The sequence below is a fragment of the Vicia villosa genome, unplaced genomic scaffold (genome assembly GCF_029867415.1).
Source record: "Vicia villosa cultivar HV-30 ecotype Madison, WI unplaced genomic scaffold, Vvil1.0 ctg.000941F_1_1, whole genome shotgun sequence".
NCBI classification, from domain to species: Eukaryota; Viridiplantae; Streptophyta; class Magnoliopsida; order Fabales; family Fabaceae; genus Vicia; species Vicia villosa.
Window position 1 is genome coordinate 363370 of NW_026705423.1, and position 20092 is coordinate 383461.

The following is a 20092-nucleotide window of genomic DNA, read 5'->3' on the forward strand; positions in this document are numbered from 1 at the left end:
AATACTACCAATCTAGCATCTTATGTTTATAAAATTTAAATATTTTTTCTTACATTTTATTTAGTATAAAATTTAGTCGAGTAAGATATTAATGGCTTACAAAAATCATGACAAATTTCTAAATTTAAAGAACACAAAGAAATATTTTACAAAATCCACCAACCTTATCCATGGTTAACATAGTAATTGAACTCAAATGAGTAGGTTTGATTGAATAAAAGAGTAATGACAAATAATTAAACTAAGTGAAATAAGTATTTTAAAGTGACCTCAAAGATAGGGTTCCAAAGTTCCCACTAATCTATTAATTGTCACTCTTGATTAACCCTTTTATAGAAAAACACTTCATAGGGTGATAGCGAGGGGAAGGGTTTTATTCCTTATCTCTTTCTTTTTTGTTTTTATTTTTTCATACTCTTAATAAGTGCTTTTATTTCAAAGAACCATATTCATCCAAGCATATGTGTTGTTTGTGAGTGCATTCCCGAATTGATTATGAATAAAATGATGGCAATGGCCCACATAAGAGTGAGTGATCAATGAATATCAACAAACTTAACTTTTTAATAAACAAAAAATAAGAATTAAAAAACATGAAGAGATAAGTGGTTGCTTCATTTATATCACATGGAACATGTTGTAATTTCCATCCCAACCGCGTTACCGACTCCATCAGTCCATTGCAAATAGGGGCTCCACATATCTATAAGCTTAAAGCAAATATTTGAAGTGAAACCTTCAAGATACTAATAATAATAAAAAGTTAATAGTTTTTATAATATTAAGAAGTGCATAGTATCGTATTAAATGTATTTATTTTGTTGATTAGCTTTTTTATTTAGTTAATAAAAACAAAGTTAGTACGTAGCATCATTTGATCTCATTAACTAAATTAATACAGAAATTCTAAAACTTAAAAAGAGATTTTGATAATTCAAGTGGGTGTAACTAGTTAATACGGGGTAAATTGGATATAGGCATAAAAAAAAGTCAAATAAGTTGTAGAAAAATATTTTTGGAGTTGGCATAATTGATTACGCATTCGCTAACCGGTTACACATGATTGTATATTTTTTTTTTGTATTTGTCAACTGTAATCGGCAGTGTTTTAAAAACCGGACCGGTCATCGAACCGGTGAGGGTACTGGGTCACTGGTTTATCGGTCGAACCACTGGGTCACTGGTCGAACCGCACGACCAAACCGGATTAAACCGGATTAAACCGGTTGAATAGACCTGTCATTATATAGGTATAAAACCGGTTGAACTGGATGATTCAGTCTCTAAAAAAATATAACTAGCTTTTAAATTTTTTAAAAATATCATATCATAAATTCACAATTTCATAAATTAAATTCAAATTTTAAACAAAGGTATCACACATAACAAAATAGTAAAAAATTACAAAATCTAATGGCAAACAAAGTCTAATTACAACATAATCTAATTGAATTGTTTATAACAAAATAACTCCAATGTGTACCAAATTTAATTCAAAATAGGATCCTCCTAAAAAGAAAATCAAATAAAATTCAATGTTTTATGCTATTTAAGAAAATTTATTAGCAAAGATAACAAATATACAATAAAGTTTTTAATTTGTCACTAACGAAAAAAACTAGTGAGAATGCTATTTAAGTAATACACTACTAAATATATTAAAAAAAAGTTTAAAAAAATGTTAAAAAAAAGTTTAAAAAAAATATAAAAAAAAAAGTTTAAAAAAAGTTTTAAAAAAAGTAAAAATAAAAAAAGCAATTAAACCGCCGGTTTTCCCGGTTTTCTCAGTTTTCCCGATTTTCACCGATTTTCACCGGTTTGATGGCATACCCGATCTGACTATTGAACCAGACCGGTCCGGTTTTTAAAACACTGGTAATCGGTTTCAGTTTTTATGTAATTGATTACAGGTCCAACATTTTGTTTTTTGTTTTGGTTTTTGGCTCGGTGCTTTTGTAACCCAACACTTATATAAATACCCTAGTGGTATGTTTGTAATATACAATTAATGAAATTAATAATTCTCACCCTCAATTATCCCTCTCTCTATATATAACTCTCATATCTCTCATTCTCTCTTTCTACATACTAAAATTCTCTATTGTTTACCAATCTTGTGACTGCATGTTCCAATATTTGGCATCAAGACTATGGTTTTGATCCACAAACACATAGTGTGCAACATGAATTTTGTCTTCAATGATAGAGTCCCTACAAACCTAGATCTTCTTGATGCGAAGAATTACGACAAATTGTGCAAGCAAATGAAGGTGTTATTTGGCTACCAAGATATTCTTGAAGTGATCAAGAATGGGGTGAATTCCCTTGTCGAAGGTGCAACGGATGCACAACAAACAACACATAAGGAAGAGAGAGAAAAGATTACAAAGCGTTGTTCTCATTCCTCGATGTATGGATGGTGACAACTTTGAGAAAGTTGGTGATTCCAAGTCGTCAAAGCAAGCGTGAGAAATCTTAGAAAATGCATATGCAGTGGCTGATAAGGCAAAGGCGGTGAGGTTACAAATTCATAAACGTCAATTTGAATTGATTCAAATGGAGGAAAATGAGACTATCAACAATTACATGACAAGAATTACGCGATTGGTGAACCAATTTAAGTCATGTGGAGAAACTGTTTATGAGCTGAATGTTATGTCGAAAATCTTGTGTTTTTTGACGACAAGATTTGACAACATTGTAGTGGTGATTGAGGAATCGAAGGATTACGTCAAGCAAAGATGAGCTTCAAAGTTCTCTTCAGGCTCATGAGCAAAGGATGGAGGAGAGAAATAACAACAAGGAAAATGCAGAGATCGCTTTGCAAGCTCGACTCAATGAGAACAATAAGAAGTCGAAAGGAAAATGGCTCATGATGAGTAAAGGGAATTTTTTGAACTTTGGTGGGAGAGAGTCTCAAAATTCAAAGATTTCTACTTGTCAAAAAGGGTGAGAGCAGCTGCAACAAAAATGATGGTCAAGGCAACTTTATAAGTGAAAAGGGAAAGTTTGACAAGAGCAAGGTACAGTGCTATAATTGTGAAAAGTTCGGTCATTTTGCAAGAGATTGCAACGCGAACATGAAGGAATCTCAAGGAGATGAAGGCAAGGTTGCAAGACAAGAGTTTAATGAAGAGAATAAACTCTTGTTCATGATCACATAAGTTGAATGCATCAGCAACGGGCTGCGTGACAACAACACTAGTTCCGAGAACGCTGCAAAAACATGTTGTAACTGGTTATTTAAAGACAACAGTCAGATACATGCAAAAGAAAACGTTATGGTGACTGTGAGAAAACGAGTTCAATGCATTGAAGAATGGTATTTGGATTTCAGTTGTTCTATGCATATGAAGGGGAGGAAGGATTGGTTTGTCAAAATCAATCAAGCCACGAAGAACAAAGTGAAATTCACAGATGACACAACTTTAACGGTCGATGGTACCTGTGATGTTTTGATCATAAAGAGGGGTGATGGATATTCCTTGAGCAAAGATGTATTGTACATTCCAGAAATAAAATGTAACCTTATACGTACTGGCCAATTACTTGAGAAGGGTTACATGATTCATATGGAAGACAAGACGTTACATGTCATGGATGCAAATAGAACTTTCAAGGTTGAGCTAATGGTTACAGCGCATAGGTGTCTTGCTACAACGGTTAGTCAAGAAGAGTGGTTATAACATTATCGTCTTGGACATCTCAAATTCCAGGATCTCAATGCATCGTAAAAGAACGGAATGGTAACCGGGTTGTCATTTTTCAACATACCATCTGAGATTTGTGAAGATTATGTGCAAGAGAAGCAACACAAGGATAAATTCAACAAGGATGCAAGTTGTAGAACCAAGCATCACCTTCAAGTGGTGTATTCCGATGTACGTGATCTTAATTAAATAATTTAAAGAATATACATTTTAATTTATACTTTATAACTCAAAAATACTAAACTTATTTAAATTGTTTGATTTTAAACAAACGACGACTAATGTGTGAATTTGTTGATTGTATCAAATCCAAAACTCTAATAAATATAGCAATTAGAATATCTTTAGAATTTGTAATTTTTTTTAAAACACCTGAAGAAAAAATTAAGTTTTTTTTGTTAAAATATAAAATTCAAGTTCTATAAAATGTTATCTTTATTATAATTTTGACTTTAAATGTCAGTTACAATATCGTTTGTTTTAATTATTGTGTAGGTCTTTCGGATTTTCGTATTAAAAATCATAAGATGTTTCCACGGATAAAAAGTGTAAATATTGTTTAGAGACTATTATTGACTTATATTCTTAAACTATATAAAAAAAAACTGTGGTGTTATTATCATAAAACTATAAAGCACATTATATTACAAAAGACCACAACTATTAAGAAAAAGAAGGATAAAATAGTGACAAGAAGGGTTTGATTTAAGAAAAAGTGTATCCTGAAAAGCAATGAATGAGAATGACACAGCTTCCACAACCAAACAACATTTCATTTCATGTCTTGTATTTTCAATCTTGCTTTCATTGTCTTGGCACGTTTAATTTTCTAAGTGGCCAAACACTAAGAAGGAGGAAAAGGTTAGTTTAATTACTGTTGAGGTTTTTGCGTGTGCACAAAACATGTAGTGCAACAAATAAAAGAGGCTGCTGTTTTATCATTCCGTGTATATGGACTGTGTTTGTGTGTGTGAAATTTGAGAGACCACGTTTTCTAAAATCAATATCCTCTCATAGACACACACTTGCCACCAATTAAAGATGGCTCCAATAACAATAACTTTAGTACCAAACCATTTTACTTTGATCCATATCCTTAACTTCCTTTATGGCATAACCCTGCTCCACCCAAGATCGGATCTCGATAGTAGTAGGATATTTCAAATCGAATCGGCTTAATTCAACTAAATTAAGTAGAAAATTGTAGAAAAATCGTATTTGATTTGAATGTATTTGAGTAGTTTTTTAACATAACAATGTTGTTTGGTTCGATTTGCCATTTTGTATTTTGAAAATACAAATAGAACTAAACTGTATTATATTACAATCTAAATTAGTAAATTTCACTTAAATTTGTTTGGAATACACATTGTTGGTATTTTTTTAATTGAGTTCTTTTGATATTTAATGGTGAAATATGTGTAATATGTATGTGCGACTCAATAAAAATGTTGTAAGAATCGAATCAACCAAATTTATTTTTAAAAGTCAAACCAATCAAATCGAATCACACTTTTTTTTCTTGCACTTTAGGAGATTTTTAGCGTCAAAATTGCACTGCAAACACTCCTACCTAATAGAATTATAAATCGAACTCCTGACCATTTGTGACAAAAAAAACTTTTAATATTGAATCATACGATGATGAGAGGTGCCACGACTCTTACTTATATTTATTAAGATTTGTTACGATTGTCATCAGAATCAATTCTTAGTAGAATCAAAACTCGAACTCCTATTGTTGTGTGATAAAAATAATTTTTAATATTAAGTGTCATACAAAGATGAGAAGTGTTACGACTCATACTCGACTAATTAAGACCTATCACGGATTTCACCTTAAATTTTTTTTAAGGATTTGTCAATAATTTTTACTATTTTTATTTATTTATAGTATTATATTTTAATGATAAGGTTGATGATTGACAAGATGACTCGACACTATTGTGGTAGCTAGTTTTTTCTTCTCCAATTCATTAATTCATTCCTTTTCCATAGTTTTATTCTTCATTTCATTCATTGCTCCCATCAACTTGTCTTTAAGATAGTTCTTTGTGTAGTGACCTTTTTCGTTTGCTTTAATGTCAATGAATGAATCATTCACTCATGCGCCGCTATAGTACTCACTCACTCAATCCCCCCTACCAAATATGTATATATTTTCTAACTATTGGAATCCACTTTTGCACAATATATACAATAGTGTCTTTCTTCCTTCCTCCTTCCTTCAATTAATTAATATAAAGCCACCGACTGTACTATATATTATATGTTGAAAGTTGGGCCTTGTGAGGCCTAAGAAAGCACTGCACTGAGGTCATGCTTTGGGGAGTGGAGAGCAAAATAGTCTAATACAGTATGATGGAGTACAAGATTTGTGGACAGTGTATTGAATTTTTGAACATGTTGCGTGAATCAGGTTAAAGTTAGTTCTAAATTAATGACTAGAATTATATTTAGGTTTATTATAATACTAGTACTTTTGTTGCTATATTGAGAAAAACTCAACTCACAAACTAAAAACTAAACTAAAAAAAATATGAAAAGGAAACCTATCACTTTATGAACTGATTTTAATAATATGAACCAAAGCTATATTCTAATATGCTATCAAAGTTTATTTATGGAGTCATGTGTCATGTTATTACAAGCCATGTTGTTCTCAGAACAAAAATCTAACAATTATATAAAACTTCTTGGCTTAAATGCAGTTCTTCTATTTTAATTTTTTTTTTTTTTTTAGTATTTTAGATCTTTTAACTATCACCATTTCATTTAACATTTCATGTTCAATTTCACTGCAATAGCCTAGATTTGTAATAAACATGTTTATGGATAACAAATTTTTCCAAAGTTGTAGAGCATACCTCACACTGTGAAGAAAAAACTCACAATCATTAAACATTTTTTGTTTGACCATACAATACAATGAACCTTGCAAACCTTATTGTCACATAGGAGAACTACTCCACATTGCTCCGACTTTAAATTCTCGTATTTTTTTCTTAAACACACATGATAAGAGCAATCTGAGTCCATGACACAACTAGTGCACTAGCACTCTCATAACTATCTTTATTTGAAAAACTATAATGGAAACATAATCATCATTGCACATCTTCTTTAGACAATCCTTCATGAAGCGATCGGTTTTTTGACAAGTAAATAATTATACCTTAGACTTGTAAAACATCTTTTATTTGGACATCCCCCTTGTTAGACGCTGGCCTGAGGATCTAGAGGGGGGGTGAATAGATCTCACAGAGTTTTTCGGAATTATTTCGAACTAAAGCGAAAGCGGTTCTGAATCGACTTGCGTCTATTCCGGACCGTTATTGCAAGGGTCGTATATGTGACAAAACCACAAGATAATTGAGATTAACGATGAAGTGATATGTTATCGAATCAATACGTCTCACAGCTGAAAATCAATTAACTTCTAAATTGACAAACTTTGGTTTGCAATGCAGTAATAATGGAATAAGCAAAAAGACAAACACTTGGTGATAATGTTCAAATTGATGATGATTCAAGATGTGGTGAATTGTGATGTTTATGCAGAACCTTAATTCACAATTTTAACACTTGAATCGTTAATCAATTTTGCAATTATGACCAAATATGAACAGAACGTAAATGAAAAGATAAAAGCGACAAGAACACGATATTTGTTCAGGCAGTTCGTCGATCGTCCTCGCTACGACTACGTCTGCCCCCAATTCCAAATTGAAATTGGGAAATCTTCCATTAATGTTGAAAGTAGTATATACAAAGAAGAAAACAAAGCGATAAACAATAAACCGAATTTGTCGATCCTTTGAATCTTCTTCCCCCTTAATCTTAAGTCAGATCAAGGTGATCCAAGAGCTTCACTTGATCCCTTTTCTGCAGTGTCTTGAATTGCCTTGAACCCTTGTTCTTCAATCTTCACACTCAGATGGATCCTCGATGAAACCTCTTGATAAAAACCCCCAAGAAACACCTATCTCGGAGGACAAAACCCTCGGATTTTATTCACCAAAAACCCCACAAATCTTCACCCACTAGGAATCTTCAATTTCGTTCCATGGACGTTATCGAACTCGATCACTAACCCTCAACGCAAAAATGATTATGTGTAATTGTGTTGGAGATGACGAGGAACGAAGATGAGAAGCCTTTGTGTATCTTTCAGTCGTTGGTGTTGATGAATAATTAACATGGAATGATATATATAGTTGCTGGTATGTTGGAGCAGAGAAAACACATAATTTGGGAAGTTTTCAGCAATTAGGTTGACCTACTTTAGTGCTTAGGTCGACCTAACAGAAGCAGAGTTGAAGTTGTCCCAGTTAGGTTGACCTGTTAGGTTGGCCTAAAATCTGTTAGGTTGACCTGCTGAAGGTTTAGGTCGACCTAAAGTCAGTTAGGTTGACCTGTTGAAGGTTTAGGTCGACCTAAAGTCAGTTGTTTCCAATTAGGTCGACCTGTTGAAGGTTTAGGTCGACCTAAAGTCAGTTGAAATGCATTTTTGTGACTTTTCTTCAGTTTAGGTCGACCTAGGAGTGTGGGTAGGTCAACCTAACAGTGACCTTGTCAGTTTTGCTGAGTTTGCTCTGGTTTTGAGTCGACCTAGGGCTTTGCTTGGTCGACCTAACAGATGCAATACCATTTTCTGAGTGATTTGAGCTTCATAATCTTCCATTGTCTTGAGTCATTCATTTATGCTTTTGTATTTGGTTGCTTGTGATGTTTGCCATGAATCAAAAACTCATTTGTGAGTGTATGCTTGTTCTTACACCCCTACACTCATTTCTTCCTCTTAAGACACCTAAGCTTTCACGACCATCACCAATCTTCAAATTTTTCACCTTTAAAATTTCTTTGGATCTCCCAGCCATCCAAAGTTCATCCAAAATAACATTATCTTTCTTACCATAAATAAGGACACCCTTGAAGTGCCCAAAAGACATAAATAATTATCTTAACAAGAATAAAGTCTTGACCTCATCATCAATTTTCATTTCAATATTCTCAAGATAATCAATAATATATATAAAATTATGTCAATTGTTCCACTATAGATTTGTTCTTTACCATTCTGAATGAGTAGAGTTGTTATTTTAGACCCAACTTGTGAGCCAAATACTTAGTCATATACAATAATTCAAGTTTTGTCCACATCGAAAGAGTAGTTTTTTTATTAGTGACTCCCATCAAAACTTTATCCCTAAGGCACAAGATAATGACACTTCTGGCCTTATCACCCATCATTCTGATCTTATCTGCATGTGTTAGACGTGTATGCATCGATACTTCACCATCTAATGCTTCAATACATTTCTCTTAAGTTAAAATTACTTCCATCTTCACTTTCAATAACGCAAAAGCATTGTCTCAGAAAAACTTATTGATCTCCCATTTATCTAAGGTGGTCACTGGTAAACAATATCTCTTTGTCTCACATTTGGCGCCACTTGTTGTGAAAAATGGATAAAATAATTCAAAACTCTTCAAAAGAATTATTCAGAGTTTCAAACACATCAAAAAATTTGTTGCGTGGTGACAAAGAACAATTACACCTTAAAAATATAACGACGCTTGAGTTCACTCGAGCATCCTAGGAATAAGCGTCACGCCTTATCCTATTAACCTAGGGCTACATGTGAATAAAACATGTGAAACACCTCAATGATTAGACTAACATTTAATGAAGTCGTACCAAGTCCCTTCCACTTCTCAATATTAGATCTCGGCTAAGGGTACTCATCCCAATTCTTTGAAAGATTCTCGTACATCACATCGTCAAGTCTTGAGGGTAATTGTTTTGAGCCGACCATAGGCCTAATGCCGCATGAGCCCAATGGCCGCCTATGGTATATATATCATCGTGCCAGAAGGAAAAAATTTATGATTCTATTCATTACTCACTTTACCCTTTTGTTCATGGACTAACTTAGTGTTTGAGTGTTTATCTTGCAAGTCAACCCTACGCAACCACATCGGAGTAGTTTGTACCATCGTATCAAAAATATGTATACAATTTTGATTCATGAATGGAACAAGTATGATTTTTTTTCCAGGATATATTATATATGATTTTATTTTACTACTAAAAAACAAGGTACAATGTTGAAGGTAACAAGGTACAATGTTGAAGGTCTTCTGTTTATGGTAGTTAGAAGTATATTATAGGAATTAGGTATTGATAGTGGTTCTTTTAAACAAATCCAACCTAATTTTATAGCAAATTCTTGCAACATACACGAGTTTAAGTTCTTCCTTTTGTTTTTGATTTTGTCAAGGTAGAATTTGTCAGCTATGCGGCTAGTTATGATGAGTTTTTATTTATTTATTTATTTATGAATATGCTCATAAGGGTTCACTCAGCAACCATTTGCATGATCCTCAAAATAAATTTAAGATATTGCTTTTATGCTAAATGTTTTGCTAACCATGAATAATGTAAGACCATTTTCTTGTTTTGCTCGCAGGTCATTCATCGCTTACTTGGATCACAAGGGTCTAGATTGTATTTGCCTATTTGATGCTCAAGAGGCCTTGAATACATAATGCATGATCATACAAAATCACACTATGTTGATCAAGCTATCAAGACAGGACAAGTAACGCTTTACTTGATTCTTCCTTTAGAGTCAAGCTACTAACTATTTTAGACTCCATTCAACTATTTCTAAGTGGTTTACAGATTTTTTTTTTATCAGATATGTTATTTTGACACTGGTTTTCTTACACTAGATTTTGTTTTATCAGATATGTTATTTTGACACTGGTTTTCTTACACTGTATTTTAAACCGTAGACTTTAACAACAACAAAAAAATTGAATAAAAATCAAGACAAAATAAATTATTAAAAAAATTGAACTTATGTATAGTATGTATATAAAGACAGTGTTAATGTAAAAAAATGGTGTAAACTTATAATTTCTGTTTTCTTATATCAAAATCTGCATATGTGATTTTGCATTGAACATAATAAAGATCAAGGAAAAACGGAAGCCAAAGTGGACAAACTGCGCTGCTATTAATTTTTAATGGCTAAATCAATCTCCTTAAAATTACATTCACCTTTTTAAGAAACAGCATTATCATGCATGAGTCTTTAGACTCTTTAAAATATTCACTGATTTTGATACTTAGAAAGTTGGAAGCCAAAAATGTCAAACACAAATTGTATGAAAACATGTTGATTGTTGAAACACTTTTTTTCATATTTAACCACTTTATTTTAAGTGGTTTTGAGAGTTGTTTATCCCATTGCAAAACCTTTCATCATCAATTCTACAAGTGGGAAAACCTCAATCAAGTCTACATGCACGTTTCTCTCCTGTCAACCCGTATATCATATATATATATATATATATATATATATATATATATATATATATATATATATATATATATATATATATATATATATATATATATATTGACCTAAATGTTAGATCTTCCCTCCTATGAATTAGTCACAAAAAATTCAGAGAGGCCTATTTGAAAATTCAGCTAGCTTGTATTTCTGGCATTTGGAAACAAATTCCACCATAAAAAAGAAACCAGAAAGTGTAGCTAAGCAAATTCTACCATAAAAAAAAAACTACAAAGTGTAGTGTAGCTTCTTATCATAAGCAAGTCTAGAGCAATACAAAAGTATAAACAAACAGGTATTTACAAGGCAAGATGTGATTGTACAAAGGCGATGTAAAAACAAATGTGATGAGAATAGAAAACTGAATAAAAATACTTCTTACTCTTTTGATATGTTGCATTTTATATTAAAAACTTGGTTGTAAGTACTTCTGTGTCTTCTGATATGTTGCATCTTATATGAAAAACTTGGTTGTAACACATGAACTTTTCAATGATAATAGTGGAATATTTACTTCTATATTTTTGCTTGTTTTATTCATATTGCTGCATCTGTTTTCTGGGGCATTGTTTTAATATTTGTCAAACAGCATGTATTGGCAGCATGTATTGGCAGTTCTTAGGAATGCACCTGATTCCATGAGCATGTAGAGGATGAGAGATTGTTTTTATCCTATTTTGTATTTAAGATAAGTTAGTTTCTCTATTTTGCACGTTAATCACATTAACTCTCAATTAGGATCCTCTCGAGATTATCATAAAATACCGAACAAAATTTCAAATTAGACTTCAGTATAGAATTCCACAGTATTGAATCTCCAAAAGAATAATGGACATAGACATATATAGTCAGTCACTAAGGAACTAAATCTTTTCTTTTGGGTTTGATCAACTGAGTAGTATTTTATACATATCAACACAATAATTGCCATATATATCTTGCTATTGATGTGAAACTACAAATACAACTTACAATTTTGGGTAGCTTTAATCTAGAACAGACCTTATTACTGTGCAATGTCAGAATTGGTAACCTACTTGACAAGGGAAGCAAGTACCCTGCGAGGAGGATCAAAGGGTCTTCGAGAATGAAGAACAGCCCAATTATCAAGCAACATAACATCCCCTTTACGCCAAGGAATGGCAACAGATTCTTCCTCAAGTATCTTAAGACAGTCATACACTACATCTGCAGGTAAAGGGCTGCCATCCCCAAATGTCACAGCCTTAACAGGATCATTTCTTTCATCTTTCCAACCAGTGTAAGCAGCCACCATGCTATTAAACCAAATCTTACGCTTTCTTACTTCGTCATATTTCACTGCAGGAATTGGTCCCATAACCGTTTTCACTCCATCTTCCAACCATTCCAACGTCATACCCAGTTCACTAGCCCTGCAAATGTTCACAATCAAAATTTTGAAAAAGTTTGCAAGCATAATGTGCACCGCAACACAATGTCATATCTTTTTCACAACATACAATGTTTACTGCAATTACAATTGCATTCAAAACCTTTTCAGAATCTATGTGGCATCAAATTTACGGTCAAACGCGACATAATTCAAAACCTTGTTCAGAATCTATGTAGCATCAAACTTACAGTCAAACATGATATAATTCAAAACCTTGTTCAGAATCTATGTAGCATCAAACTTACGGTCAAACGCGACATAATTCAAAACCTTGTTCAGAATCTATGTAGCATCAAATTTACGGTCAAATGCGACATAATTCAAACCCTTGTTCAAAACCTATGTAGCACCTACACTTAAGATCAATAGTGACATAATTCAATACCTTGTTCAGAATCTATGTAGCACCAATACTTAAGATCAAACGCAACATAATTCAAAACCTTGTTCAAAACCTATGTAGCACCAACACTTATGATCAAAAGTGACATAATTCAAAACCTTGTTCAAAACTTAAGAAACACTGACACTTCAGACTAAACGTGACATAATTCAAAACCTATGTAGCACTCACACTTGCGATCAAAAGTGACATAATTAAAACCTTGTTCAAAATTTATGCTGCACCGACACTTCAGATTAAATGCGACAAAATTCAAAGCCATGTCCAAAACCTATGTAACACCGATGAAACGCAACATAAATTAAAACCTTATTTAAAACTTATGAAGCACTGAGACTTTAGATCAAACACGACACAAATCCAAAAACTATATAACATTGCCAGTTAAAATCAAAAGCAACATAATTCAAAACCTTGTTCAAAACTTCCGTAGCACCAACACTTCAGATCAAACACGACACTCTATACGAAAGATGTGTCTGGTGTCAGATATGGATACGTACAATTACTTTCAATTCATTAAATTATTATCAGCACCAATGTGTCCATACTAGTGTAGTTTATCTCAGTGCTTCATAATTCAGAACATATACATAACATGCAATTTTTCACTTTCCAGTTAACATAAAATTTCATAAGAATATGAATATTGAATATAACCTTTGTTGAGCAACGGTTTTGTCTTGCGTCAAGAACGTTGATTTCCAGCCTCTACCAATCGGAGAAGACGGGTTATCATCTTCACCCAAAACCCTAACATACAACAAACCAAACTCCTCAAGTTTCTCCACAAACTCGGGATAACGTTCCTTCATCCTATCATACACAACATGACTGAGAACAATCGGCGTTTCACCGCCGGCACCCGGCTCAACTTCACAGAAAAAGAACAACTTCGACGGAAACTGCGGAACCTGAGCCATCTCATGATGAAAAGGGATTTTCTGATCCGGCGGCGATTCATTCGCGGTGAATACACGGCCGATGACATTAGTCCGCGGCGCGGCGCCGCCGACGTAGGGAAGCTCGTCGTAGTCGAAGGCTTCGACGACGTCGTTGAAGTGGGAGGCGGTTTGGAGGGGGAGGCCTCGGAGGATGAGTGCGCCGGATTGGAGGAGGAGGGATTCGAGATAGGGTTTGTGGGTTTTGATAGAGTGTGTTGCGGTTAGAGGGAGTGTAGGTGAGGATGTGGTGGAGGGAGATAGTATGGTGGGAAAGCGAAGGCCGTTTGAGAGAAGCTTTTGCTCGGGGATTTGGAGTTCTTGGAATGGTTGTTCTGTGGACATGGTTGAAGAAGGGTTTTGGGGACGGTGGTGATGGTGGTGGTGATTCGGACTCTGATGAGTGTTTCTTTCACCTTGACGGAAATTGAGACCAGGTTCAGCAGCGCCAACGGCTATTGGACAAATCATCAGACGCGCAACACACGTGGGCTATATGACTTTTGACTAATTTAATATACAATTGTCTTAAGTAATGATATTGCGCGCTTTCTAATATGCTACAAGGATTTTAGGATTGTGATTGTAAGTAACACATTTACAACAACAATCTACATAATAACACAAAGATCTGTCTAATTATATATCTTTTTCAACCGTTGTTAAATGTTTTTTTTCATAGTAGTGAATTAAGAAGCTTCACGCAAAATTTGAAGTGGCTTATGCAACTTTACTGAAACGCATTGTTGGTTAGAATATTGACACAAAGAGGTCTAGAAGGGAAGTTGAATAGACATTTTTCTTTAAAGACAAATTCAAAAAATTTTAAGTCTCGTATACGAAATCAAGGATTTTAAGAAGCGCGAAAGTAAAATACAAAAACAAGAGAGTTTAGAAGCATCTTAATAAATTAAACCAAATGAAATAATACATTAACATCATACTAAGTGCTTGATTGCTTCTAATTGCTTCTAATGCAAGTCAATCACAAGACAACTTAAGTCGCTTTAAACAAAGCGATTTAAATGATCTTCACATATATGTTCCATCGAAACATAATTGGATTCATGATGATTCAATAAGATTGATACACCACAGACCTAAGCTTATACATAAAATCCTTATAAGCATGGTCTAACTTATGTGGCCTACAATCAATACAATAATGCAACAACAAAACTAATGCATATTGGAAAATTAAAAGAGAGAGGGGAAGAAGAAAAGATACAAGGAGATAGTGGTTCGACGGTCGTCCTCGCTTTGCCTACTCCACTCTTTAATGGTGTTAAAACACCATTGAAAAATAATCACGATCTTTCGCTATTTTGAAAATTTTGATACAAACATTTTGGTTACAACGAACTATTAAACGATAATTCTCTCTGTTGATGCAAACACTCAAATTTGCTAACAAAAATAATATCTCTAAAGATTTTGATCCAATAACCTTGTTATCTACGATAATCTACTCCAAGTATTTGTATGTGGCAATCCACTTCATCCCACCGATTTCTTGTCTGAGCGATTGCTATTAACTAAGCGTTGATTAAATAACTTCTAACTTTGTCTGTGAGCAATCTTTCTCCAACTCCACCAAAGATGAATAACTTCCAACTCTGGCTTGGAGTTACTTACGTTAGTTTGTCGTATTGTCAGTGAGTCTTGCTCTGATTTTGTAACATTAGGATGTGACTCATTTCATTATGTTTGAATTTCTTTTAAGTTAATTCCTTTGTTTTGTCGAAGTTAATAATTGATCTGTTGAATCGTTGGAGAATTATTGAGAGTTGAATAATACAACTCCTTTTGTTTATGTTATGGAAGTTGAAGTTTATGAGACTAAATGTCTTGAGTTGCAATATTGTGTATATTTGTTTTAATGATGATTCCATTGCGATGATACCTTAAGTGGATGTGAGCATGCGATGACAAGTTCTAAATTGTTCTGATATAACCCGTGTTACGGAGCAAGCTATGTTTGATGGTGCATGACACCTTAAGTGGTTGCATTGTGTTTAATTAAATTCTATGATAAATTATATTGTGGGGTTTAGGGTGTTACATTAGTGCTATCTACCTATCTGAAAATCCTGTCCAACATCATCGTACTAAACTCAATGACATGGACATTCGCTTTGTTCGGGAGAAGGTCGCTCGTGGTTAGACCCGCGCTTTTCATGTTCCTTCCCGACACCAGATTGTTGATATCTTTACCAAAGGCCTTCTTAGAGTTCTTTTTAATGATTTTCGGAACAGTATAAGCGTCTGTCGGCCTCCCACATCCACTCCAGAGTGTGATGGAATTATTTTGTATTTATTTTTTAATCAAGGAAATCTGTATTTGATCTGCTTGTAATGAAAAATACACATACAATTCATTTATCTTCAGTTTGGGTTGGTTCCAACAGTGATTTTCTTGTCTCTATTGCCACAGCCCAAACTATACGGGTGTTGTTTTGGAGTTCCTATATACCTTGAAGATTCATAGTGGTAAATTGACTCAACATTTTGATAGGAACAATGGAGTTGTTTTGGCCAGAATCTTTGGACATTGGTGTACTATTATTGTACCTTGGATCCATCACTTTGCAACAAAATTAATTCAATCAAATTTAAGATCCAACAAGAGCAACTATGTTTTCTTGAATGGCTGCAGTGATATTTGTACATGTGCACTAAAAAAGGATAACAAAACATTGCAACGATAAATATATAATTTAGGGACAAAATTACTAAAGGGGTTGTAGTTCAGTTGACAATCTCATTTGTCTCATAATCTATGAGGTGTAGGGTTCAAACCTCTAATTAAAATATAAGATAGACAAAAAAAATCTATTATTAATATATAAAAGCAATAGTACTTAGAATTTCCATTAAAAGCCCTCTGAAAAAAGTACTAAAACTTTTCTTATTCCACGGGTATAAAAGTTTTTTTGTCAAAATAACACAATAATATTGATTTGGCATTTATTGTTGCTGATGTGTCAGTCTCTTATTTTTTGTTGGTATTTTATGTTTCATAATTGGTTTATTTTTTTCCCAAATATACACGTTTTTACAATTACAAAAAGTTAATACCCTAATACCTACTATTAAATTAGAGTTGAATACCTATGGTTATTTCATCATTGGATGGATAGGTTTTATTTCTTTGAAAACATCAATTTCTCCACTACCGAAAAAATCAATTACTCTTGCCCTTCCAGTTTTCTTTTCGTTTCTGCCAATACTATTTCTCACGTTATATATCACCAGCAATAATGGAAGACCACTATTCACTTTCTCTTTTACAGGTTTTCAATTCTTCTCCATTTTTATTTTCCAATATGTACGATTGTATATTTGTTATCTGTTTTGTGTCTTTTTTATTTAGGTTTTATAATGCCAAATCAAGTGAAATTTGTTTTCTTCTTGCAGCCTTTTAAGCATTCCCATGGCTCGCCCAATCGATTCTGTGAAGGACATCAATGAGTCGAAGGAATTGTGGAAGATTGCAGTTAGTTGTAAGCATATATGGTCTGTAACAAGTTCTTCAAACAAAGAACACATAGAGATGGTTTTAGTTAATTCGAAGGTGGTATTTTGTTCCCAAGTTCTATTGTTTATCTCTTACACACTGTGTTCTGCCTTATGATTAACAAATATTATTCTATTTCTTTTTTGAAGCATGATATGATTCAAGCCATTGTCCGTACTTATTTGGTTTCCAAATTCAAGTCCGAACTTGCAACTGGAAGTTCTTATAACATGCATAATTTCAAAGTTTCGAAAAATGACTTCTCTTTTAAGTCGACGAATCATTCTTACAAATTGGTTTTATGTGGATCAACTTCTGTTAAGAAAACAGACCTTCCTGACATTCCTGCTTACTACCTTAACCTTCTTAGATTGGATGCCATAGTTGAAGGAAGGTTTCTGTTTAATGTTTTGGTTGGTAAGTTAATTGTATTCTTTGTAATATATTACTGAATTTTATGTAACATTATTGATTTCCTGATCATTTTATGTTAGATATTCTTGGAGGTATTACTGAGTTTTCTCAATCTCAAATAAATGGAGACAACAACAAGAACAAGGTTGTTTTTACAATTGTTGATACCAGGTACGTTAAGTTTCATTGACTGGTTGTAATTATTTAATTGCATTTTATTTGTCTGTATACACAAATCGATTCCTTTGAACATCCAAGTAACTATTTCGATTTATTTGCATCAGCAAATCTGTTGTACAATGTACGCTTTGGGGTTAACTTGCGGTACAACTTTATGAATATTATAAGAATAATAAGGAAGATTCCAATATTGTGATTGTATTAATCAATGCAAGGGTTAAAGAAGCTCAAGGTATTTCTGTTATTAATTTCAACTACAATGTATGTCTTCCTTGATAATAGTATTTTGTTTTGATTCCCTTTCTTCCCTGTCTTATGTATGCATTTGCCTTAAAAATGGATTTCATGCAGGAGGTTTTCCTATGAGTGTTTCCAACACGTGGAACGGAACGAAGTTAATGATTAATGACCTTCGTTTTGATGAAGTTAAGAAACTGAAAGAAATGTAATCTTCCTTTCAGTTTATGACTTGTGCATTCAGTTTTATTTCTAACTTGATGCAAACATTTTACCTTTTACATATTACAGTCTTGGAAATAATTTAGCGTTGTTATCAACGTCAAGTCTGCAAGTTGAAGCAACCCAAAACTCATATTATTCTGACTTTGACAAATTTATTTGGAAAGCTGAAATAATGAGTCTCTCTGAGATTACAAATCTGCAACATGTAAGAAATTATGATTATTATTTTTACATTATTCTTGTGTGACAATAATTTACATTTCCTTTTTTGGATAACTCTGTAAGAAACAACATATGCGACTGTTGCAACTCTTGATAAGTTTGAAGCTGGCCAGATGGGATGGTTTTATGATGGATGTGTGGAATGCATCCGGAGTGTGGCTCTAAAGGATGGAAAGCTGCAGTGTTATGCAAAACATGTAAGCTCAGAGTGTGTGCCAAGGTATTGTTTATCTCCTTTTGCTATTACCAATTGTTATTGTGTATAGTTGTAATATATAATTTTAGGTGTATGTGCTCCTGATTGAGAATAAATGTTTTAGGTATAAGCTTGAAGTATTAGCTATTGACGGTAATTCCAAGGCGAAGTTCATCTTTTGGGACACCGATTGCGTGAAGTTAATTGGAAAGTCTGCTCTTCAAATGAAAATGGATTTGATAGAGGTTGGTAATGTGATATAATTTGATGTAATGTATGTATGTAAGTTTGAATTATTTGTGTATAATTGTTTCTATCGATATATGCCGGTGATTACGATCCACTCGAATTCCCTTGCGAACTTGATTCAATACTAAAAAAGGAGTTTGCAATTAGAGTTGTATTCCAGCTTAAGAATGCCCGACTTTCTGTCATAGGCTTCAAAAATGATGAAGATTACCGTAAGAAAATTAAGGATAGTTTCAAAGGCGAGGAGGTAACCATAATATACTTCTTTTGATGCATTTACAATTTTCTTAAAATGTACTAACATTAGATGGTCTTTGCAGCACACTTCAAAACTTGAAACACCTGATCCTTTGTCCCAAGATGATATAATCAGTTGGTCTGTAAGTATTTACTTAATTCTTAATGTTTTTGATTAAAATTTTTAAAACTGTACCATGTTTTAAGAGCTTTTTTTCTGTTTTCCAATTTCATGACAGGAACCCGTATCTGCATCTGCAGATTATGATCCATCAAATGGAAATTATGGGTTGACTCCGTCTAAGAGGTCTCTAACTGATGTAGTGGAATATGTTGATAGTGTCCAACAATCCTCAACCAAGTTGACCAAAGATGTTAAAAAGGAGAAATAGTTGGCTTCAGTTTTTTTAAACCATTAAGGATTATTCATGAACTTTTAAACACAAATATCTTATTGTTAATTTCATTAGTGGAATTTATTTACTCTAGATCCTATACTAAGTATTTCATGATATTTTAGTTTTTTATTTTCGTTAACACCTTGCTCTAAATTATTTTTGCTTCTATGCTATCTACTACTGATTCTGATCTGTGCAACAGTACTCTATTACGGTTTACAAATGAAATGAAATTGGATAACCAACTTTGATGTCGTTGTTATCTAAAGTTAATATAATACATTTGAATATGAAATCTATCTACTTATTAATTCAATACATTTTTTTGTCTAAATAGCAAAGATAAAAATATGTTTTGGTATAAACATCTCTCTAAAAAACT

General features: G+C 33.2%; 3 protein-coding genes across 3 annotated transcripts; 2 read left to right on the plus strand and 1 right to left on the minus strand.

Moving 5' to 3' along the window:
• Positions 1–2779: 2779 nt before the first annotated feature.
• Positions 2780–3686, plus strand: LOC131632455 (uncharacterized). The gene is made up of 2 exons (XM_058903200.1): positions 2780–2949; positions 3179–3686. The coding sequence occupies exons 1-2, from the start codon at positions 2780–2782 to the stop codon at positions 3684–3686; spliced, it is 678 nt and encodes a 225-aa protein (XP_058759183.1).
• Positions 3687–12001: 8315 nt separating this feature from the next.
• Positions 12002–14345, minus strand: LOC131632476 (clavaminate synthase-like protein At3g21360). Its single transcript, XM_058903224.1, has 2 exons — positions 13555–14345; positions 12002–12471 (listed from the first exon to the last, which is right to left on the minus strand). Exons 1-2 carry the CDS (start codon positions 14304–14306, stop codon positions 12111–12113), a joined length of 1113 nt encoding a protein of 370 aa, XP_058759207.1. The 5' UTR covers positions 14307–14345; the 3' UTR covers positions 12002–12110.
• A 2923-nt stretch (positions 14346–17268) lies between these two features.
• Positions 17269–19704, plus strand: LOC131632456 (uncharacterized). The gene is made up of 11 exons (XM_058903201.1): positions 17269–17412; positions 17502–17769; positions 17847–17937; positions 18162–18178; positions 18298–18391; positions 18475–18613; positions 18729–18850; positions 18951–19071; positions 19209–19322; positions 19396–19455; positions 19552–19704. Exons 1-11 carry the CDS (start codon positions 17269–17271, stop codon positions 19702–19704), a joined length of 1323 nt encoding a protein of 440 aa, XP_058759184.1.
• The last annotated feature ends 388 nt before the right edge of the window (positions 19705–20092 follow it).

Bases quoted from the DNA above. Each gene is read 5' to 3' on its own strand.
- LOC131632455 (XM_058903200.1), top strand. From the start codon at position 2,780: ATGGAGGAGAGAAATAACAACAAGGAAAATGCAGAGATCGCTTTGCAA. The intron at 2,950-3,178 runs GTGAGAGCAGCT...TGAATGCATCAG, and splicing joins ATTTCTACTTGTCAAAAAGG to CAACGGGCTGCGTGACAACA.
- LOC131632476 (XM_058903224.1), bottom strand. From the start codon at position 14,306: ATGATTTGTCCAATAGCCGTTGGCGCTGCTGAACCTGGTCTCAATTTC. The intron at 12,472-13,554 runs GTTATATTCAAT...GAACATTTGCAG, and splicing joins AAAACCGTTGCTCAACAAAG to GGCTAGTGAACTGGGTATGA.
- LOC131632456 (XM_058903201.1), top strand. From the start codon at position 17,269: ATGGCTCGCCCAATCGATTCTGTGAAGGACATCAATGAGTCGAAGGAA. The intron at 18,392-18,474 runs GTAATCTTCCTT...TACATATTACAG, and splicing joins GTTAAGAAACTGAAAGAAAT to TCTTGGAAATAATTTAGCGT. The intron at 19,323-19,395 runs GTAACCATAATA...TGGTCTTTGCAG, and splicing joins ATAGTTTCAAAGGCGAGGAG to CACACTTCAAAACTTGAAAC.